Source organism: Mastacembelus armatus, chromosome 10 (genome assembly GCF_900324485.2).
Source record: "Mastacembelus armatus chromosome 10, fMasArm1.2, whole genome shotgun sequence".
Taxonomy (NCBI): domain Eukaryota; kingdom Metazoa; phylum Chordata; class Actinopteri; order Synbranchiformes; family Mastacembelidae; genus Mastacembelus; species Mastacembelus armatus.
Window position 1 is genome coordinate 29008544 of NC_046642.1, and position 24219 is coordinate 29032762.

At 40.5% G+C, this 24219-nt stretch overlaps 2 protein-coding genes across 6 annotated transcripts; one reads left to right on the forward strand and one right to left on the reverse strand.

The window, feature by feature from the left end:
- Nucleotides 1-296: 296 nt before the first annotated feature.
- Nucleotides 297-10854, reverse strand: pld7 (phospholipase D family, member 7). 5 transcript variants are annotated; one of them, XM_026330271.2, is made up of 12 exons: nucleotides 10802-10854; nucleotides 9901-10008; nucleotides 5879-6856; nucleotides 5499-5692; nucleotides 4946-5126; nucleotides 4733-4847; nucleotides 4144-4271; nucleotides 3116-3319; nucleotides 2571-2710; nucleotides 2017-2182; nucleotides 1822-1921; nucleotides 297-1124 (listed from the first exon to the last, which is right to left on the reverse strand). In XM_026330271.2, the coding sequence occupies exons 2-12, from the start codon at nucleotides 9964-9966 to the stop codon at nucleotides 928-930; spliced, it is 2469 nt and encodes an 822-aa protein (XP_026186056.1). In that variant the 5' UTR covers nucleotides 9967-10008; nucleotides 10802-10854; the 3' UTR covers nucleotides 297-927. The 5 variants fall into 5 exon arrangements, with proteins under 5 accessions (XP_026186056.1, XP_026186052.1, XP_026186054.1 ...); XM_026330267.2 differs by having other exon boundaries at nucleotides 10472-10827; XM_026330269.2 differs by lacking the exon at nucleotides 10802-10854 and adding an exon at nucleotides 10198-10440.
- A 3-nt stretch (nucleotides 10855-10857) lies between these two features.
- gpr137 (G protein-coupled receptor 137) lies at nucleotides 10858-15940 on the forward strand. The gene is made up of 8 exons (XM_026330273.2): nucleotides 10858-10988; nucleotides 11721-12169; nucleotides 12451-12500; nucleotides 12656-12893; nucleotides 13337-13486; nucleotides 13647-13772; nucleotides 13896-14014; nucleotides 14498-15940. Exons 2-8 carry the CDS (start codon nucleotides 11789-11791, stop codon nucleotides 14592-14594), a joined length of 1161 nt encoding a protein of 386 aa, XP_026186058.1. The 5' UTR covers nucleotides 10858-10988; nucleotides 11721-11788; the 3' UTR covers nucleotides 14595-15940.
- The last annotated feature ends 8279 nt before the right edge of the window (nucleotides 15941-24219 follow it).

A 24219-nucleotide genomic window follows, 5' to 3' on the forward strand; every position in this document is an offset into this window, starting at 1 on the left:
TTCATTAACTATCTAATGGATTGCCATGGAATTGAAGGCTACATACCAGGTGACTGGTGACCTGTCTAGGGTGTATCACTGCCTTTCACCCAAAGAGAGCTGGGATAGGCTCCAGCAGATCCCTGTGGCTGCAATTAAGGATAAGCGGGTATAGAAAATGGATGGATAGATACCAGTTAAGTTAAAAAAAAAAAAAAAAAAAGGTAAACAGTTTGATCATTTTGAAGAACTGATCTTTTAAAAAAAATCTGAATCACTACTATTCTTTCCTGAATAAATCAAGTGTTTCAAAAACGTCAAAGATCACAAACAAGCATGTTTTATTTATATTGAAACATCCACTAAACCTCAGTTTTTTCAGAGATCAACAGAAATTCTTTGAGGTGAGTTACTTTCTATGGTGGTGAACATTCAAATTATATTCCTTTCTAAGCCAGCGATTAGTTAAACCATGGAAGTTTGACAATATTTACAAGAATCTAGTAGTGAGAGACTGACTGCCATCAGGTGGGTTCACAACACAAACATGAATAGGCATCAGCAGTGTAAACATAACTGTGTGCACCTCTTTAGAAATGTTTTATCTCCTGTGTTAAGACTGTTGAAGCGTGGCTACACAACTACATTTTTAGGGAAAATACACAAATTGCTCCAAGCATAAAATAAATTGTCCAAACTGTATTCCCACATGCCCTAAATTACTTAAGAAAATAGTCAGAACATCCAGAACAGAGTATAAAAATAAAAAGTTCTGAAATCAAATATAAAAATGCAATTATATACAGAAAAGGCAACTGGGCATGTAACAGCAATAAAATAAACTGTTCATTCACACAGTACGGCAAGCTGATAAGGTTCAAGTGGCAGGAGCAGGCAAGGCACTCATATGCAAAGCAATGTGCTTCATTGAGCAATGACCTCTCAGTGTTAAATGTGAGGACAGACCTGCACACTGTCAAGGGAGACCTCACTAGCATACTGGGACCTCCAGTCTCTGAGGAAGAGCTCCTCTGCTTCACTCTGCAGAGTCTGCTGACCTTTTCCAACTTCTGAGCCTGTCTGGTTTACAACCAAACTCACACCAGCAGTGTGAGTGAAGTAGTTCTCTGACCAGTTGGACGTTCCTGTGGGTACAACACTTAGTTAAACTAAAGGTCCATTGCACAAACTGATGACTAACACCTATCATTGTGGTGCTCTCTTCACGACAAGTTACATTTAGGAAATTATCTCTAAATGCTAAATAGCTGGTTGAAGTCACATTGAGCTGCATGTAACAACAGTTACTGTGAATTTTAAATTATAAAATGGGTAACTTATTTTTGAAACTTTGGTTAAAGTAGCCACACAACATTGTGTAAATACTCAATTACATCACAAAATTCAGGTAGTGAAGTATCAGCAACAAAATGGATGTAAAATGACTCCTGATGCCAGACAACTAACAGAAAAGGCAGCTGGTCAGGAAACAGTAAGCTGATAAATTAATCCTCCGTTATAGTGCTAAGGATTTTTACCTCTGCAGTCTTCTGTCGTTAAATGAGGTGGGGCTGATATCACTAAAATGTCAAGTGTGAATTAAAAAAAAAAAAATACTGAAAACAAGTTGATTTACAATGAATAGGTATAGATTCTTGCTATACCTTTACTACTTTTTTAGTAGTAAAATCTAAGGACTAATGTCAAGATGAAGTGACTTGATTGGAAGGAGAGCTTGTTCTATAAGTTGAATATATGTTTTTACGTTATCAGCCTCTCATAGAACATATTAATGTCTGAAAGGTCTAAGCAGTTCTAAACACACAAGCAGTAATAGCATACCTATATAGACCACCCTGTCTGTAACCATGAATTTGGCGTGATTGACTCGTGCAAAGGGGATCTCCAGCTGCTCTGCTGATGAAGGCACTGTAAATATTTTCTGGACAAAAAACAAAAAACCAACAGGAGTACAGGACACAAGAGCATTCACATGACTACTGCACATTCATAAATACTTGAAATTATTCAACATACCACATTAATATCACATTGCAGTGGAGGCCTGTTGAGAACCAGCAGTGACTGCAGGAAGATGAACATGGGGGCAGGCGAGTGCTTCCAGCAGCTCACCATCAGTCTGACCTGCACCCCTCTGGTGCATGCTGCAGCACGCAGGGCTGTGTCGATGGTAGACCAGAACCTGAGAACAGAACACCAGAACTCAGCAGGGGAAGCTTTCCAGAGGACACATTCAATTGTAAATTTCATAATGTCTGTGGTGCTTGTGGAAGGATTAAGGAAATGCAGCCAAGTAGAAAAAGAAGTGTGGGTACTGTTGCTTTGCTCCCTTTCAGTTTGGCAGGTTTGTAGCACTTTAATTGAAAAGCCTCCGGTCAGCACATATTGATTGGTGACTGTTGATTCAGTAAATGCCCTTTTACTAGTCTACATTATGTTAGTTTTTACTGTAACACGGTAGCAGCTAATCAAGTTACCTGAATATTATTTGTCTGGAAAACCTAATTGTGTCTTGCAGCAAATGTGCTGCACTGAGGTAAATACTAGTAATCTTTCTGAATCATGTGTACCTGAGTGGCTCCTGGAACTCAGACAGAGGAAGGTAGTCCATGACAGAGATGTAAACAAATTTCTGGGCATCGCCGATGACAGACAAGATGGTGGAGAGATCGTCAGAGCGCCCGCGGGCTGAGATTTGTGGAGGGGCACTCTGCAGGACACAAATATATAACAAGTGCTGGGGATCATGGTAACAAGGAAGAGAAATCATTTAGAGCCCTTGTTGAAGTGTGAAAACGATCCACTGATCAGTATGTCTATAATACTCAAAATGCTAAGATGCACAGTTTTACTTAGAGGTTAGAGGACATTTGATAAATTAATGGATAGTTTGCCTTTGGGATAACTACCACTGAGATGTTTTAGGGCATCAGATATTATTAAACACATTAAGGCAGAAAACCCAATCATCGAATATTTTGAGTAGAAACTACCAAAGGCTTTGGCTTCTAATGTGCCTTCACTGCATGGAAAGGAGGTGGTGGTAAAAACCTTCTGAAAACAGGGATGTGGTACTGCACTTTGAAAGGAGCTTTTAGAGCTGTGCTGAACTTACAGACAGGTAGACTTGAGCAGGTACACCGTTGAACTTCACATGTAAGGGATTCTGAGAACTTGACAGGGCAGAGAGGCGAGCAGGCCAGTATGGGGGAAGGGAACCATTGGTCCCACCACCAATGCTCCAATAAACCTCAAAGATACGATAGGCATCCTGAGCCAGGCAGCTGCAGTCCTCCACCAACAGACCCACCTCCTTCACCTGGGTTCAGAAAAACCACGGGATGTGTTAGTTCTATGTCTGTCTACTCCCAATTCAACTCCTGCTTAGATACAACCCACAGTTAGAGTCTGTATGGTAAACTGTTATCATTGTATTTTATATTTTACTTTCATTTTTAACTTTACCTTTGTTCTAGTATTTTTTATTTCTTATTTCTCTTACATCTTTGCTACTTCTGGCACTCTGCTGTGTACTTGTACTTTGCTGTTGCCACAGTGCAATTTCCCCATCATGGGACAAATAAAGGTTTCTTATCTTATATCTTATCTTCATTTTGTAACTTTTATGGTGTAGTATGGAACACAGGAACAAAACAATTTCCAGCAAAGGATTAATAAAATATTTCTGATTCTGAAACCTGCTATGTAAGACTTTTATTGTGTCTATTTATTCACCTTTTGGAACAACAGTGTTTTGAATGCAACCCCCACCTTCCTTTGACAATTACCCCTAACAATAAGCACCTTCATATGCAATTAATCTTCAGTATAAATATAACTCACTTCCAATGTGCACATCTGCAATAATCAAGCAGTCCAAAGTCTAAGGAATCAAATTGACATCAGATAAAGGGTAATCTATGAATAATTGTGCAGGCCTCATTGAAAATTTCCTTTAAAAGCCTGTTACATTGAGTAGACCCCATTAGTCTGAGAATAATCAAGGGTCATTTTAAATCACCAGACAGTAATGTGGCTCTTCCTCCTATTAAGGTCTTGAAGATCATCACTGTACACAGTCCTAAGTTGTGCCCCCTGTAATGCAGCTACATTTGCAAATGAACATTGTCCTTCCTGCTCTACCTGACTTAGAGATCGCCAGTCCATGTTGGCACTACCCAAGTAGAAATGCTTTTGATCGACCACCCACAGCTTGGTGTGGACAATGCCTCCAGTTATAGCGTTGAGGTCTACCTCTCTGACTTTTGCACCTGAAAAACATGTTATGAGAGATTAATCCAAAGAGATTCAGCGTTCCCACACAGAATTTCCAATTCTTCTTCATGGTTTGAATATCAAAATTAACAAATAAATAAATCCCAGAATTATATCCTACTAGCAAAAGCATTGGCTGCATCTGATAGAGACGCTCTTTGCAATAAACAGTTCCCAACAGAAACAGTTGTATTATGGTCTTACATCTTAACGTAACTGTTATAAACAATGAGTGGTTACCCATAAACTGCAACCTGCAGATCAAACTAAAGATTTAAGAAAATTGCACATTCATCTTTCTCTGAATAGAGCAGCCATATGTTTCTGTCTGGGAGTCCAGTTTGTATTCTCTACTACATTGTAAATTCCTGTGGGCAGAAATGCATAACTTCCTGACACCTGGACCGCAGGTGTAAATGTATTTCCATAGTTTCCAAATTGTCAAAAGATGTTGCACCTGCTGCAGCCAGTTCGACCGTATCTTGGGTTGAGCTTTGGGGGCCATTGACAGCAATCTGGAGATTCACACCTTTAGATTCAAGTTGCTTCAGGTGCTCAAAGACATTTCTCCCCTACAAAACAAACGCAACACGGGTTTAAAACAGACCCAGTATGACCACAACACATACAATGCTGCATTGCGATGTTGTGGGTGTGCCACTGAGCTGACCTGAGAGTCATCAGCATCAAGAAATTCCGAATCACTGCTTCTCAGTGTAAAGTAGAAAGCTGCAATGTTAACGGAGCTGTTGGCTTTGTCCAGCAGATGCAGCCAGCTGTCTGCAATACTCTGTTTGGACCAGAGAGAAGACTGGTAGAGGCCCACGGGGATGCTCTCTATCAGATGCACTCTGAACAAGGAGAAGGATATTCAAGCTGTAGCAACCACTTATACACTACATTCAATCAGAAGACTGTTCCACTTTCAAATTTGGCAGTTTCCGAAAGGCTACAGCAAAATGAAAGCTTTGCTTGTTGATTACTGTTTCAATGCTTTCGAAATCTGTGTCACTAAAGGTGATTATATTTACAATCAAAGCAGTTGTGCCATTGTTTTGTGTATTGAGGTATCTGAATTAATGTCAAACCCTAAGATTGGGAATAGTTGGGAATGCCTGGCATATGATTGCAAAGAGATGGTGTAACTTATTTTGTGTATTTTTAAATCATGCTGTCAGAGTGTTTTGTTATGGGCCTTGATAAGGTTAATATATATTTCTTACCGACAATCAGTGCTACAAGGCTGTGGCACTAAAGCAAAGCCCTCGAGCCAGTGTAGCTCCAGTTGAGTTGTGAGCTGAGCTACAGACATGGGAAGCCCGTAGTGCCAAACATGCTGGCCAATCCCTCCAAGAAGCAGCAAGGTTGTGGGCAGTAGGCAGAAGACGATAAAACTGGATCTGCGGTCTCCTGAGCTCTGCACAAAGACAGAAATAGTATAATAAATTATAGATCAATGGATAAAGTTATGAGCATGACACTGATACAAGGCTTAGCTTAGGGGTCTAATGCATCCCAAAGCTGTTACTGCAGGCTGTGTAGAAACCACAAGTAAACCATCAAGTAAACTTTATGACTTGATATAAGTGGCAAAACAACTCACCTTAGCTGACTTGGTTGCTCCCCCTATAATGGGCTTCTGTGTTGCTACTGATGAGGTGGCTTTATCCATACTGGATATTTTCTCTTCAACATCTGGGATATCTGACTTGCTTACATGGGACTTCTGTTGTTCCTTCACCTGCTTCAAATCATGACTTTCAGACTTTTCATCTGATACATCCTTCTCACATTCAACATCTGATGATGATCTACTATCCTTTAATTCAAGTGTTTTCATAGGCTCTGTCTTCCATGGTGGTTCTTCATCCATAATAGCATCCACTTGGCTGGCCCATGCTGTGTTGGTGATCTCTTCAGCTCCTGGTATTTCACCATCTTCAGAGGCACTGAGGGAAATGCTGCTTTCAGTGTTTACTTCATACATGTCAGTTGTGTCTTCCTTTGTCTTCTGGCTGAGAGATCCATGATGTGGAAGGTGACTTACAGGGGCGTCTGGGACAATATCGGCTTCTGTTTCTGTGGTTTTGCTATTTACCAGCTGTGGTAAATTTTGCTGTGATCCTTGCTCTGCTCTGAGAGCAGGTCTGGGGCTTGCAGTCATGACAGGGTGCTGCACAGACTCAGATATGCTAAAACTCTTGGGTGCAGTAGTTGGGGAGATATGGGCTGTTGCAACAATTTCCTCTGTGCTTCTGAGCGGAGAGGGGGCTTCAGAGCTGATTTTGTGCACTCGGGCAGATGGCAGGTGGAGTGCTGTCTCTCTGACATCAGGAGGCTTGGGCTTAACAGCCTCCACAAATCCACTTGCAGCTTTCTCAAGAGGCTCAACCCCAGGGACAGGAGCATCTTTTCTGAGAACTGGCAGCTCTGTGTTCTGGTTGGCACTGGCTGGTCGCTTATGGAATGTAGGGATCCGGGAGACAGGTTTCCCGCCTTTGCGATTCATGTCTTCTTTTTCCTCAAGCTCTTTCTTTGTAGCTCCGAGATGTTGCAGCACAACACTACAATGCTTCAGTTCCTGAGGAAGACAGAATGACATTAAAACAAACAAAAAACACACACACACCTTTTGTGTGACTAAAACATGTCTATAGCATCGCTCTCTCACAGCTTACATTTTAAAACAGTGACTCTCAACAGTCACATGACAATAGCCTGGGTTGTTGGTAACACCTAAAAACTACAGGTAAACAACAACACTAAATCACTGCATACTGAGAGATTTCAGCCACACCTATTCAAATTAGCTCTTCTGACCTCACCTCAGCACAGCTACCACAGACTTAACATATGGATATCAATATTTGTTTGAGTGTCACCATGGCTACAGCATCATGCACCTTTCCATTCTGATGCCAGTCAAAGCTGAACATTCAACATGCTTTAAGCAAAATGTACAATTTTCATTTAAATACACTGATAATCCATGGCAACCTTATATTGCAAAACAGATATGAAGGATGAAGGATCAGGGCATTGACAGAGTACTGGAATATTTTAAATGACCACAAAATATATTGTTATCTTGCCACAAATGTCCTTCTAGATATTGAAGGCTGATGTATTTGGTGCTTGGTTTATGTCTCACTGTCTCACTACAGGTCTTTCAAGGGACATTTTGACCTGTCAAGGAAAGGACACAGTCACGGTTCACCAAAACACTTGCATAGAATGAAGCCATCGTTAATGTTAATGTGCTTTCCTGCTACTGTATGACAAGTCTAATTGCAGCTGACAGGATTTTCAAGGCAAATACAGATGTCAACATTTTGTCAAAATCCATTATCTTTTATTTAGAACTGCACAACATAAACTTATTATAATGATCTTTTAAATTTTATTTACTGTTTTCATAAGTAGGGCATTCTGCCATTAGAAAACTGACTTTAAAACTTTATCTGAACATGGTTACTTAAAGGTGCAACTGTCTGCTCCTAATCCCTAATATACTAATGAATGCTATATTACATTTATGCCAATAGATCGCTCTTTATATTACACTTTGAACCTTCAAGTTACTTAAATCATATTATGGCATTTAAATACTGTAATTTAGCTAGTACTGAACTACTGTCTGTCTACATTTCAGATTCATTGTGTAGCATGACAACATGCCTGAATATATAACCAGAGTCACAAAGAAGAAGTCCTGCAATAAACGCTATGACCTCTCTTAGCCTTGGGTGCTGTTCTATGTGGATGACTGAATTATCCAGATTAGACTGATGACAATTTAACATGAGAATTTTTCAGAGCCAGTTTAAAATGTATCTGGAGTTATCGTCAGAGCACTTATGCTCCAACCTGCAAAGATGCAGGTATACAGACAGGTGAATAAAAACCAAGCTGTTTTAGAGTGAATCCCATACATGGTACCACTTTTCAGATACTGATGCAATTGTGATTTTAAATAAAAGTATGCAGACTACTGAAACATTGTTATGACCTGTTGCTTTAATTATTACAATTTAATCACCTATATTTTAATTAAAGATATCAATCCAGATTTTGAGAAATTGTGAACAAAAAGATATACTGTATATTCAATTTAAGATTCAGTTTGTTAAAAAGACCAATAAAGTCAAAAGTTATGACATTTATTGCAACATTGCTCAAGGCGAGGGTCGTTCATCACCGCTTGCGGCTATATTTTCCATTAGGGCTGTGCAATTAATCAAATTTTGTATGTAATCGTAATCGTATGTAATGTAATCAAGAAAAAAAACGATTATTCCGTTTTTCAAGTTATTTTGACCTGCGTTCTTAATGCACTTGTCACCCGAACTCTCTCAGCCCATACTGTTGGCGAAACAAGTCGCGTATGTGGTATCTTGTGGCAACAGTTGGACACAGTTTGGATTCAAAGAAGCGGACAGGGATCAAAAACATATGTGCAAGATTTGCTATGTGATGGTGTTGGTGTTGCTATTTATACATTTCAATGTATTGTGGCGCGTAGCAGTCTAAAACTGATCACTAGGAGGCACTGGGGAAATTTTCCTTTTACAGACATCCAGGGAGGTTGGCTACAGTCCTTAAATACACTGGACTTCTTAAACCTCTGAATAATATGTGCAACTGTAATCAAAGGAACATCAAGCTGCTTGGAGATGGTCTTACAGCCTTTATGTTTAACATGCTTGTCTAATTTTCTTTCTAATCTTCTGAGTCAACTTTCTCCTTAGCCTTCTGTGGTCCACGTTTATTGTGGTACACACCATGATACCAAACAGCACAGTGACAACACACCTGGCTCATGTTACTTCAATCACATGATCTGCCAATATGAACAAAGATCATCAACACCAAAACACCAATTTAGTTAGATGAGAATGAACAGGATTATTTTACCTGATAACAGCATGTCAGCCTGATTTAATTCACCACATCTGTAGAGTAGGGTCCTGATCTCCACATAGAATCAGTCTGGGATTTCATGATGAGATCAAAGACACTAAGGCATCTCAAATCCATAGAAGAACAGTGACTACTTCACCCAACAAGCTTCCAACAACCTCCCTGCCAAAGATCCTCCAAAACTATCTACAAGTCTGCTGAGAATAATTAATGCTTTTTTTAAAATCAAAGGGTTTTCACAGCAGAAGGTGGATTTTTTTTTTTGTTACTGCACTTTAACTTATAGACAAAAACTATTCATTTAATTTTAGTGCTTAAAGATTCTGTACTGATCTTGTACAGAACTGTATTTTTGCTTAATCCATATTCTTTAAAATAAATGCATTTAAAATTCAATTTGCTTGAAATGGCGTCTAATTTTTTTGCTACTATCATCTTTGATAGATATTGTTTAACTGCAGAATATTATGCAAAATAAAGAGAAAATGTACAAACAGCAAAGGAGATCAGGACACTTCCGCACTAGAGACTCAATATTTCCTGGTGATGATTACATGCTGCACACACACACAGCATTATTTCCCTAACCACAAAGCTGTCTAAATAAAAGCTGTACACCCAAGCATCTAGTTTCCTTTGCCTGCAGAGCTATACAAATCAGAAAGAGGTGTGTTTGTTTAGCTTTACCACAAGGTGATGTATTACCGTTGTATCTATCTCCTCGGCAGCTTCCTCCTCCAGCTCGATCAGGGGATTCTGCTGTGTCTCCATCACTTGGCTCTGGACAAGCTCCGGGTCTGACTCATCAGATTCCTGTCAAGACCACATCGGTTTCTACTTAGTTAATGAGAAAATAAAAACCCTGGCTGTGTATTAAAATAAGACTACTGTTAACAACAGTAGCTGGCGGTTGTACTCATCTAAACTATGCTACTACAGAGGGAGAACAAAAGGAAAATAAAAGACGAATGACTCAACACCGCGCAGTGAAAGCAGACTTACCATGCTGCAGCAACGCGCTGGGTAATAAGTTTTGTCTGGGCGCAGGGGTTCACACTTTCAGCGTAAGTGTTAGCTCTTAACACGCACACTAACCAGCTAAGTGAATATGAGACAAATATGTCGCCGTATTATCGCTATGCGTCCATGAGTATTGTTCTCGGGTTAAGTTAGCCAGTTAACGTCGCTGCCGTTAGCGAGCTAGCTACGTGGCTGACTGAAAGCCCGAGCAGCGGAGGAAGAGGAGGCGGAAAGACTGAGGAATAAAAATACCCACCTCGTACGTAACTCTCCCGTGCGGGCGGGTCGACCTTCTTCTTGTTACCGGTGCTATATCCCCTAACTTGACCTCTGTCTCACTCGCCTGACTGTAGATGACGGATTTTCTGGACCGGAGTATCATCGGCATCTTGAGCCACTTTAATAATGCAGCACCTTAGGAACAGGAGATAAACGGACGCAGCGGAGCAACCAGACACGTTTGTCTGCAGCTGTAATGAGACTCCGCTGTAGAAGACGGCTAATACGAGCGGTGGTGAACAAAACATGCATTAAATATATATAGTTTAGAAACAAACACAACAACGAGATGTGTAGTCTGAATTACCTAAACGCGCTTGTCGAGAGTAACGTAGTAAACAACGAATTGAAGAAACCGCGATTTCCTGCCATCGCTGATTGGCGGTTGGAATCAAAACTGTGGCTCCGCCCACCAAACTCTACGCAGGTCGCACAACACGGAAGCAGGAGATCACCGTCGGTTACTGCTTATCCTGGATCACTCTCCTTGCCAGGTCTGTTATTGTTAAATTACTACTGACAGATTCTATGAGTAATCTAAGTGCAGCTGGGCGACGGCAATAGTTGTCATCCATGTTAGTTAACAAAATTAACTTGAGTTTATGTAACGTTAGCCTGAACGCAACACGGACCGTTGTTTATGTTCCACAGACCAAAGTCGAGAAAATTAGCTTAGTGGGTTTCAAAGGTCACTGAAATACCAAGGGCCATGGACACCAGCACAGTCTAACAACATTCAATTTAAAACAGTAGTCCTAATATTATATTGATGACTTTTTGAAATGTTCTTGTAGCCGAAAGTGACAGGTTTTGTGTTCTGTACTGATAAGTCGTCACTCAATTAAGTGGTGTGACAGCTAGTTTCCACACGGTGACTGTGATTATTATATGATTATGGCACTTTTTTTGCTTTTTCAGATATCTATTTTTGTCAGATATCTCTTAAGTGTTTTTATTTTTTTAATTTAACCTTTAACTAGGAAGTCTAAACAGAGAGATAAAAAATGTGTGTAAATGGGATACTTCAATGCCTGATACAAAGCCAGTGAGCACAAAAGTGAAAATAATAATACTAAAGTTTTAACGTTATAGTCTGGAATGTCAGTTGCCAAACTTTATTTTTGAAATAACTAAATAATATATAATCTTGTTTAAATCAGCAAATGAAATGCCTGACAAATCAAGGTATTTCACTGAGGTGTGCTGACCCTTTTTTGTGTCTTCAGGTAGACCCTGCAAACTGGGAGGAGCATTTGCTCTGTAATGATGGAAAGTTAGATCTAACAGTACTACAATGGAAACTCTAGTCACAGCTGCCCCTCCTCTTAACTCCACCACCATGCCTCTCCCAGTCCCACTCCACCCAGCTGTCGCCCCCTCAGTCGAGCTTGGCTTCACCATCCTCTACACCACTCTGTATGCTGGACTTTTCTTGGTGGTCTACATCCAACTCTGGCTTCTCTTCCTCTACAAACATAAAAGATGGAGCTACCAAAGTGTCTTCCTCTTCCTGTGTCTGCTCTGGGCTGCCCTCCGCACCACCCTGTTCTCCTTTTACTTCTGTAATGCTCTGCAAGCCAATCATCTACCAGTTGCAGTCTATTGGCTGCTCTACTGCTTCCCCGTGTGTCTGCAGTTCTTCACTCTCAGCCTTATTAACCTGTATTTTACTCAGGTAAGACAGTGTCACATGGGAGGGAGATAGTGATATATATAGATGTTATGTCAGTTGTTTAGAAAGTGAAACATTAAAGTTTCCTTAAACGTTTTGAATTACATAGCCTTTAAGGAGGGGATTTCCTTTCAATAGCTGCCCGCCAAACGGTAAAATGAAAACTTAGTTATTGCTTCTGAGAGACTAAAAGCAAAGGGCAAGTGTACAATTCTTTTTGCTTTCAGTTTTATTCCTAATGATTGTTTCTGTTTTCTCCATTGCTTGTTTCTCATATACCACAGGTGTTACTAAAGGTGAGAGGGACTTCCAGCTCAAAAGGGGACAGAAGACTGTAAGTTTCACTGTAAACTAAAATACAGAACAGATCCCCTCTTGCATGTGGTGCAATAGTATGTCTGTTTTGAACCCTGATTATCTCTACCGAGCCTCTGTAACGCCATAACACTGCAAATTCACTCATCACTCTGGCTTTCATGCCTCCCTCAGGTGGTTGTCACGGTGCATGTATGCTGCACTGAACACCGTCTTCCTCAGTGTCAACATTGTGTGTGCAGCTCTTGGGGACCGAGGTCGCGGTGGGTCAGGGGATCGGACTTGGAATCTGGTCCTGGTTCGGGTTCTAGTCAATGACTCGCTCTTCATCTTGGATGCGGTGTTGCTAGCTGCTTTGCTGTTGCTCCTGACACGATACTCACAGTCCACCAGCCCCTACCTGATGAGCAAGGTGCGCTAAGCTGCAGTCCAGGGAATGACAAAATATGAAAATGCAGCAATAGGCAAAGAGGCACCCATTAGGATTTGGAAAATGTCCCCAATGAGTGCAATGTGCCATCATCAGTGTTATTACCTTGGCCTTGGGGACCACATATTTACAATAGATCTGTGTAATGAAAACTGGAATTTGACTGTTTACCAGAGATGGACAGTCTAATAAAAACAGTATTGAGTTATATAACAGGAATTGTAGATCCAGCATAGATCCAGTACGTTTATCTATACTAGTCTAAAATTCATGACATTGCTGCATGTACCGTGTGTATTTATTTTTTTATAAATGTGACTCTTGTGAGTCTCTTGCCTTTGGAGCACTCCTTAAAGATAAACAACTTTCTCCCTTTGTAATTCTGATGGTAGTCCAGACTAACTGTGCCTTTTCTTCCTGACCAGGGGACCACAGTGTGTCGTACAGCAGCACTGGGAGCAGCAGTGATCTTGTTGTTTACCAGCCGAGCCTGCTACAACCTGACAGTCCTCTTTCTGTCCCAGAACCACCGGGTGGAGTCTTTTAACTTTGACTGGTACAACGTCTCTGACCAGGTAATCTTCTGAAGTTTAGTTTGATGCACTCATTTATTGGCTAATATAAAAACTGTTGAGCCTGAATCAAGTAGGCAGTAGCGGTTGCCACTATTCTTATCTCAGAACATCCAGTAAAATCACTTAACACAGCACAGATAACCCCACGTGTGTGTTTTAGGCGGACCTGCGTTATGAACTGGGTGACATGGGCTACCTGGTCTTTGGAGCCATCCTCTTTATATGGGAGCTGCTCCCAACAGGTCTGCTTATCCTCATCCTCAGGGTTCGCCAGCCAGCTCAGGAGGTACAGTCATTAGTCACCTGACACAAACTGGATTAATGTTTAAATAAATGAAACATGATACAGAACATTTGTTGGTGAAGCAGCATACGGAATTCCAGCCTGTCTTTTGTGGTATTTTCACAGACGAGCAGCATGGCCATTAGCAACAGGGCGCTACCTCGTCCATATTTCTTCGATGACCCTCAAGGCAGCAATGAGGACACGTCGGTTCCATGGGAACGCGTCTCCTATCCACACTCAAGGTACTTTCATTACAAACACATTAGACTCACAAGTAGAGCTGAAATGACTGCTTGAATAACCTATTAGTCAAGCAAGAGCAATCAAGTATTGATATACATTTACAGTCACAGATTTTAAATTGTATTTTTTACTGTTGTTGTTTATTTTATAAAGGCTTGCATCTACCAGTTGTCTTTACACTTTACAGTCACAATCATTTAGTTGATAAAATGTCAGAAAGTCGTGAAGAATGGCTGCCATTCTGTCTTAGAGCTGGAACTTATCAATTTTATCTAAATATTCAAAGGACATTGATTTTTACCATGATGGAAAAGTAAGAAAAGTAACGTTCACATCTTCAAGTCATGTAAGTTTTAAAATATAAATTATTTCCAGACCTTAATAAGTAGTGGACAAAGTAAACAGTTCTTTAAAAAGTGTCAGACTTTATACTGTAAATGTGCTTACTGGTGCATAATCTTTTGCTCTTCTCTCTGTTGCAGCTGGTATGGAGCAGCAACCACTCCTCTCCTGTTTGCTGTCAACCCTCCAGACCATAATCACCAGCACCACTCATTCTACTCCACCCCCCAGAATTGACCCTGGGTTGTAGTATTCATCTCACACAGCCACCAGCCAGTAGTATCTCCCTGTACGAGCAGCTTTTGCACTGAAAATCTCAGGAAATCCTCATCAAACATGACTATGCACCTTGTAGGTTTTGAAGCCAGAATATATTTTAAGTCTTTTTTTTTAGTTCAAAGGGAACAGGCTCACTGTGCTCAGTGAGCTCCTTATAAAGGTTAAGCTAAGATTTCGCCACAACTTGTTTGAATTTAGTTTTAAATAAGTCATTGTATACACAATGTAAACTAGCTTTTACCATTCCTGAAAATTGCACATTTACCTTTCTTAGCATTACTTATCAAATAATACAGAATTCATTGTATTTCATAGGTCACAGCATGTGATAACCCTGGGAAGAGGCACTGATTATACTAATTTGCTGTTTTATGTTTAGACAATGGGTAATTATTCTTACTCTTTTTCAAATGTATAGGAAACAGACTGAAATGCAAGTTACCAGCTGTTTTATGGCATTTTTATTTACTTAAAGTAGTAAAGTGTTTTTTCTTAAAGACTACCAATGTCTTTTAACATATTGAGCAATAATTTCAGGTCAGCTCTGCAGGATGTCTATTTTCTAATCTCAGTTCTATACGTCTCTGCAGATATTACTGTTTTTGTCTAATTTTTGTATGTTTCCTTAAGAGTCAGTTGTCTTCTGATTTGATTTGTATGTCACATTTGTAAATAGTTTTCTCATTTTAAATGTCTAAAATTGATCTTGAATCGTATTATCTTACTGTGTTATTGTATTTATTTTCCTAACTACAGTTCTACCTTTAATTGTAGCTAAGAATCAGTATGTTACTCATTTTTATGGCTTTTATTTGAATGAGCATTCCTCATAGTGAGTCACTCGCCTGTGGCTTACACTTCACCATTTACCGACAGAAACAACAAACCAATAAAAAGATAAAAATGAACTTGTTCAGCCTGTTGCTAAGCAAGAAAGCCATGTGGGAAATGTACCGTGTCCACATCTGTGGCTTTGTCAAAGATATGTGTATTTAACTACCTCACACTAGTTGTGATGCTACAGTTGCATCACTTTAGTGCAGGATCTTTTGATTCTGTTTACTCTTTCTTACAGAAGTAGTGCTTATGCCTTATGTTATGGCTCTGTAATTTAAAATGATTTCATTGGAAGTGTCCTAGAAGCAGCTGTGTAATTTTGTACTAATTATATGGAAAATAGAGAAAGTGTTTAGCTGGTATACACAGGTCAGCTGAACATGCTCAAGAAAGTCTGAGAAACGTGTAAAAACAAAGCATGTAATTAAACTTGTGGAGAATTAAGTTAATAATAAACAAATATGAAATCTGTATCTATAATATCTGTAATTAGAACCTAAACACCTTCACCTTGGCACACTCCACCATTTGTTACAGTAATAGGAGTGAGGCTGTAATTACAAAGATTGTGCTGTGGGAAGGCAGCTGGCCCTGATGGCGTATATCCTAGGCTGCATAAGGAATACACACAGTGCTGCCCAAATGTGTGAGCCTCTACAGAAGATCTTCAACTTGAGTCTACAGTTAGGGAGGGTCTCGGCTCTGTGGAAAACATCTTGTATTGTTCCAGTACCTAAAGTAAAGTGTAAAGCTAATCTACATGTCTACTGGCCGGTGGCTCTCACATTCCATATTACGAAGGTCCTGGACAGGATGATTCTCTACCTACTGAGACTTAAGGTTAAACACACAAGAGATCCCCTGCAGTTTGCTTACAGAGAACACATTGGTGTGAATGATGCTGTCCTCTACATGCTTCACTTGTGTTCTGTCTCATCTGAAAGAACCTGCAAATTATGTGAGGATTATGTTCTTTGATTTTCAAATGCTTTAAATAACATCCGACCAATCATCCTCAGAGACAAACAAAGGCCTGATAAAATCCTTCCGTGACTGGAGTCACAAAAACTGCCTCCTACTACACACCTCTATAACCAAAGAAATGCTAGTGCATTTTTGAAGTTCTAAACCCTGTCCTTATCCAGTCAACATCTGAGGTGTGGACACTGAAGTGGTGCCAGCTGACAAATATCTAGATGTACATCTAGACCATACATTGGACTGGTCACTGAACACAGATGTTTTGTATAAAAAGGACAGAGACGACTTTTCTTCCTAAGGCAACTTAGGTCCTCAGACATCTGCAGGAAGATGCTGCACGTTTTACCAAACTATAGCAGCTAGTGTGCTGCTTTATGCTGCAGTCTGTTGTGGGGCAGCATAAAGCAGAAGGATGCAAGGCAGCTGGACAAACTGGTGCAAAAAGCTGGTTCAGTGCCTGGAATGAGGCTGGACTCACTGGATGCTCTGGTGGAGAGATGCAGACAGAAAAAGGTAGAGACTATTCTCGAATACACTGATCATCCCCTTCACAACATCCTGATGGAGCAGACAAAGCAACTGCAGAACAATATAGGAAATCCTTCATTCCCACTGCCATCAGGCTCTAAAACACCTTAGCAAATGGTAGATAACTAACCAACATGAACTAGACTGTTATTGACTACTTTCACTGCTTACTTAAGACTAGACTGCTTAAAGACACCCTGCCATTAATCAACTCATCTTTATTGGACTTGGTAAATTTATCTCTAGTATCAGGCTACGTACCACAGGCCTTTAAGACTGCAGTAATCAAACCTTTACTCAAAAAGCCTAGTCTTGATCCAGGAGTCTTGGCTAATTATAGACCAATATCCAACCTGCCATTTATTTCTAAAATCCTAGAAAAACATGTTGCTAAGCAGCTATCAGACCACTTACACAGGAATGAACTATTTGAAGATTTCCAATCAGGATTTAGAGCACATCATAGTACAGAAACAGCACTGTTGAAAGTTACCAACAATCTTCTCTTAGCCTCAGATAATGGACTTGTTTCAATACTTGTCCTCCTAGACCTTAGTGCAGCATTCGACACCATTGACCACAACATCTTATTACAGAGACTGGAGCATGTGATTGGTATCAGAGGAACAGCGTTAAAGTGGTTCCAATCCTATTTAGCGGACAGATTCCAGTTTGTTCATGTCCATGATGAACCTTCCACACGAACAAGTTAGTTATGGAGTTCCACAAGGCTCCGTTCTAGGACCGATTCTGTTCACCCTGTACATGCTTCCTTTAGGATATGTCATTAGGAAGCACTCTATTAATTACCACTGCTATGCAGATGACACTCAGTTATATCTATCTATTAAACCTGTTAACACAAACCAGTTAACCAGACTTCAAGCCTGTCTAACTGACATAAAGGCCTGGATGACCAGTAACTTTTTACTTTTAAACTCGGAGAAAACAGAAGTCATTATATTTGGGCCAAAAAATCTCAGAAATAACTTTTCTCAAATAATAGCTACTCTAGATGGCATAGCCCTGGCCTCCAGCACTACTGTAAAAAACCTTGGAGTTATTTTTGACCAGGACATGTCCTTTAACTCACACATAAAACAAATCTCTAGAACTGCATTCTTTCACCTGCGCAACATTTCCAAAATTAGGAACATCCTGTCTCAAAATGATGCAGAAAAACTAGTCCATGCATTTGTTACCTCAAGGCTAGATTACTGTAACTCATTACTATCTGGATGTCCCAATATCTCCATAAAAAGCGTCCAATTAACCCAGAATGCCGCAGCCAGAGTCCTGACAGGAACTAGCAGGAGAGATCATATTTCTCCTATATTGGCTTCTCTTCATTGGCTCCCTGTAAAATATAGAATAGAATTTAAAATCCTTCTTCTCACATACAAATCCCTTCATAATCAAGCTCCTTCATACCTTAAAGACCTCATAGTACCATATTATCCCAATAGACCACTTCGCTCTCAGAGTGCAGGTCTACTTGTGGTTCCCAGAGTTTCCAAAAGCAGAATTGGAGGCAGAGCCTTTAGTTATCAAGCTCCTCTCCTATGGAACCAGCTCCCAGTCTGGGTTCAGGAGGCAGACACTCTCTATACTTTTAAGGCTAGACTTAAAACCTTCCTCTTTGACAAAGCATATAGTTAGGGCTGGCTTCAGGTAACCCTGAACCATCCCTTAGTTATGCTGCTATAGGCCTAGACTGCCCGAGGACCATCGGTGCACTGAGCTCCCCTACCCTAACCCCCCCCTTTCCCTTCCCCTCCCCTCTCTTCCTCTCCTCCCACCTCATGTATATTCCACCATTGAATGTTACTAACCTTGTGCTCTCTCTCTCCCCTAGTTTGTGCTCTCTCCCTCTCTCTCTGTTCTCTCTGTACCTTCTGCAGGTGTCCCTGGTCCTGGAGCTGTATATCGCTGATGTGCAGTTACTGGTCCCACCAACCTGCAGTGTCTATCTGTTGTTTATTGTTGCTGTTCTTTTCTCTCTGCTCTATCCACTCACCCCAACCGGTCGAGGCAGATGGCCGTCCAAACTGAGCCCGGTTCTGCTGGAGGTTTTTTCTTCCGTTAAAGGGAGTTTTTTCCTCTCCACTGTCGCCAAGTGCTTGCTCATAAGGGAATTGTTGGGTTTTTAGTTTTAGTTTTTGTAAAGTGCCTTGAGATGATTTGTATTGTGATTTGGCGCTATACAAATAAAATTGAATTGAATTGAATTGAATTGAATTGAATTAAATATGAGGGAACTTCCTTTAATTGATCTTCTTCCTCTGTTGTTAGAGTGAACACTTCTACTCATTCTTTACACTTAGATGTTTAGCTTTTGTTGTGATTGTACACCAGTTCAACTTTTTGCTATATGTGTCTACAGTGCGGTTGTAGAAAACATGAGGGTCACCTGGGACTGGCTCCCAGGCCGTCCCCACCTCTTCAGCCCTGGTTACAAATGCTCCTAAATCTTTCCACTCAGATGTTGAAGGTTTAGCAAGTGAAATGTGTGGGCTCACCCACAATTTGAACAGTCTCTCTTCCTCAGGTTGTAGTCTGCATGCTGCTGCTACATGTTTTACTAAAATGTGTTCTTTTGTGGTCAGTCTGAGTTTGTCTGGTGGATTACTAAGAACTGACCTACAAGCTCCTGTGTCACACAGGAATTTTATTTTAACTCATTGCACCAACAATGTCACTTTTGGTTTTCCTTCATACAGCATGAGTTCAGTTACTCCTTCTAGGCTCAAATGTTAGCTTCAGTCAGATGTGTGTCTCGTATCTCTTTATTCTGTTCAGTGTGTGTATTTTGCATCTGACCTTTTTTTGCTGTCTAGTCATGCAGAGTATCCTGCTCCTCCCTCCTGGTGCTCAGGGCGTGTCTTTCTCTGTGGGCAGCTCTTGGCCCAGTGTCCTGCTTTTCCACAGATGTAGCAGTAGTCATGATCAACTATCTGCCGTCTGCCAGGTCTCCGGCCACGACCTCGTCCCCGCCCCCTGCCCCGGCCATCAAGCCATAGCTTGTCCCCCTGAAAATAACACTCAGAAACCATTTCATTATCATAGTCAGTGAAAAACTTCTGCTCTTTGTTGGAGAACAGTGGTCACATGCACAGCATAATTCTTCGTCTCTGTTAGGACACAAGTCTGCCAACCAGTCTGATGCTTTCGAATAAATCCTGAAATTTCAGGTTTGAGGCCATTAAAGAAGGCTTTTTTTTTTTGTTAACTGCTGTGCATAAGGCCCATCCCCATTCTGTGCAGCACCTTCAGGTACTGATATTCCACTGTGAGTGTTAAACATCTTTCAGTCTGTTAAAATAATCCAGCAGTCCCTCACTATCTTCAGCATAAGGAGGTTGAGGCCGAGGCACAGGATCAGAAGGAGCTGTGGGAGGAAATATAATAATATCCACCGACAGCACCCTCTTCTCCCTGGGCGTACGGAGGAAGCTGAGCCGGGGTGGATTATTAGGATGAGGAGGTGGTCTACAGGATGACATTGTTTGATCTTCTGCAAATTCAACAGTTTGCCCTAATTACAATGTTGGTGAAGAGGCTTTTAACTGTTTTTCTATTTGCTTCTGTCTCTTTTCTCCTTCCTTTCTCTCTCTCTCTGCCTCCTTTAACCATTCTCTGATCCTTCTGATTTCCCTTAGTCTTACTCTTTATGTCCTTTACTAAGTTTCTACAGTCCTCACAGTTTCACTTCCCCAAATTATTTTTTAATGATTAATAATAATTAATAATTAATTTAAAAACAGAAACACACGCACTTTAATTTTCCAAAACATTGCGATTTTTGAATTATCAGGACCCAACAAGTAAGTTTAGCTCAGCTCAGCTCTTCCTGCTCTCAGTTTGTCAACTTATCTTGAAGTTACACGATAAAAATGAGTTGACGTCTTGTCCACAACATTTGCATCCACAGCAGTTTTTAGCTTTCAGTCGTCTTTTCAGTGCAAAAGGGAGAATGAAAATACATTTATTATCTCAGTATTCAATTTTCTGCAAGAACATTTTCAGATAACCATTTTAGCAGCAGCTGCTGATGAACCAGAAAACCAACACACCTCTGCAGAAAGTAGGACCAGTGTTGAACAGTGCAGGAAGAGCCTGCTGGGCTCAACAACTGGGTGTGTCTACTGTAACTGCAGGACATGTAACAACCCTGCCCCTGTGGGCTCTGTGGATTCTGCAGCCTCATTACTAAATGCAGCTGTATCTCACATTTTCCACAGAAAGTTAATGAGAATAAAAAAGAGTGCTTTCTTCATTTCTGAATTATTGTACTTTTATTATGGGCATTAAAAAATGAGGAATGAAAATTTAAAGAACTAATTTAAAGAACTAAAACATGACGTCTACAAGATGAGATTTCTATTGAGCCTGCCGTTGTTCTCTTGAAAATATGACAATTTTAAAAATGATATTTTAATGATAAATGGCCTGTTTTCCTTGTAACATACAAGCGACAGACCTCTGTGTCTGTAATTAAGACATCCATTCAATGAAGGCGGCGTCTGTAACAGCTGACCAGTATGAAGTGTGAAAACCAGTTGTGGTCCAGTCAGCAGCGTGATGTGGAAACTTGAAACCTACAGGACACTTACGTTTAAAACACACAGACAGATGTGGACAGATGCTCCACAACATAACTAATCTGACCTTATAACCACAGGAGCAAAAAAACATGCACAAGCACTTTATTAACATCATATTTAATTACATCAGAATGAAAAACACATTTATGGTTTTTGATTTTACATCTGGAAAAAAAAAAAACCCAACAACTGAGAAACAGTTTGCAATTTAGTTCTGATCACCATCATCCTAGGAACACACTGCTTTAATTTGAACATCCCGGTGCCAAAGGGATGTAGTGGCTGAGTAATCAAGGCAGAGTCTGAATTTACCAAACACCAGTTTGGTTTATAGGCACTGAAAAAACACTGCGTCATGTGTTGATAGGAATGTGCATACATCAATAGCTTAGGAAACTCATTTGTTATTCATTCATTATTACATTTGTTAGGGAACAGACATTAATGGGGGATTTGTTGTTACAGCTTCAACCATGAAGAAAGTTTTGTTAAATGATTTTCTTCCTGCTCAATATGAAGCAGCAGATTGTTTGATCCCTGCTGGAGGGGTGAAATGTTGCAGGGGCACATCATGAGAGCGGATGGAGGCAGATTTTCAACATTACATTTGGACCAACATTCATGTACATGTGGCAACTAAAGTGGGAAGGAACTAAAACAAGTGAAGGTGGAGCACGTCAGATAGCAAATGTTTAGTATGACTCAGGTTTGTATTTCTAAACTTCATCAAAAGTTGCAAAGATCCCAAACACTGTGGAGAGATTGTTCCACCATCAAGGTTTCTTTCCCTCTGATAAAATTCACAAACATGTGTCCGGGACAAATATTGTAGGCCCAAAGAGACGATGGACTCCTGCTGAAGCCTTAAAAACAAGATTCTAACCCGAGCCCAGTCACTGTGTTGTCAGATCTGTGAAGACCGGGTTCTCCCTGTAGGGTGTTGGTGTGTGTGTGTGTGTGTGTGTCACTGCTCGTTCTGCTGTGTGTCGGTGATGGTGGACACGGCGCCCTGACCCTTGCTGACGTCACTGATACACGCCCACTGACCATCCATCGACTCCTTCCACAGCGTCACCTACCAAATGAACACACACACACAAGGAACAGACAAGAGTGTGTTAATGTGGAACAGTTAGTGGTATCACTGCACAGCTGCTGCAGTAATGACCTGTAATCTGACAGGTTCTTCTCGATCTTTGGTTTAGTTTATCTAATGTTTAAAACAGTTCTATTAACAAAACCTCAAGGGATAAGATTTCAAATAGTTTGTCCCTGTGGGTTAGGCCTAAATTAAAGGGGGACCAGTGAGTTTGATGTTTAAATAAACAAAGCTGTAATGAAAAAGAAATGACAGAGCTCTGGGTGTGAGTACATTTGCAGTGAGCTACTTAGGAAAGAAATAAATTAAGACAATAAAACAAGAGAAACAACTTTGACTGTTTCTATCTTGAGAAATGCAACATGAAAACCTTAAGAAACAGTCAGACAAAAATACGTGTCACATCATTGATTCAAATCAGGAAATTGTGAGTCATAAAACATCACACAGCAAACACTGCACAGCTCCAGGATGTGCGCCTGTATTACTGTTCATACTCTACCTTGTTGTCTCCTCCAGAAACAGCGAGAATATTTCCAGTGATGGACCAGCTGACATGCCAGACCACATCATTGAACTTATGGAGCAGTTTGGCCATCCAGGTGTTGCCTGCAGGGTCGTCACACGTCCAGATAAACACACGTCCGTCCTGGAATCAGGTGCACAGGATCAGTTCCCCACAATTATTATTGGTTTTATTCAAGGATTTGATGCAGCTGGAAATGATTAGTTATTTATTTATTCATGTTTTTACTGTGACTGAAAACCATTAGCTGCTTTATAAATAGAACCAATAAAGCTTAATGCAGCCTGTTTGAAATTAGATTTAAACACTGAACTGCATGTTTCCTCTGGCTCCACCCAGTGGTCCAGCTAAACACCTGCAAGAGTCAGGAACTTATTTTGTTCTTCCAAAATAAAGTGTATAAACACTGTGGTTATTAGGAATTGATTCGCTGAAACATTCTGAGTCACTCTGGAGAACATAGTTGCATAAACATGAGCACTGCTGGAGAGTAGGTGCATGATTTGACATGGATTACTTATTTATCTCTGCACATATCAGTAAATGTGGTTTGTACTAATGTATCTTAAGTGTTACAACAAACACTAGATGTTAAAGTCCCTGTGAGTTGTGTAGTTATTTATTGCTGTATTTTCTCTGGAGGATATTTAATGGTAAGTGACATACTTGGTTTAAATACTTAAAAAATAATACAAAAAGTTGATTCCATCGTCTGGCCGTCTCCAGTGGGTGCTGGAAGAACACGTTGACCATCATTAAACTGTTGTTACTATCACTGTTAAATGCTGTAAATTATTGCCAATGCACATCCAAGTAGAAAAACAGATGTCTCACCTGAGAGCAGCTGGCAATGGTGCTGGTGGGAAGACCAATGGAAGGAGCCCGGCCGACAGCTCTCACCCAATCACTGTGAGCCTGCAGCTTCTGATCCTCCTTCCACTGACCATCCTCCTCTCTGCAGCAGGAACACATAAACTTTAAAAACTTCCTGAAATACATTTTTGGTCA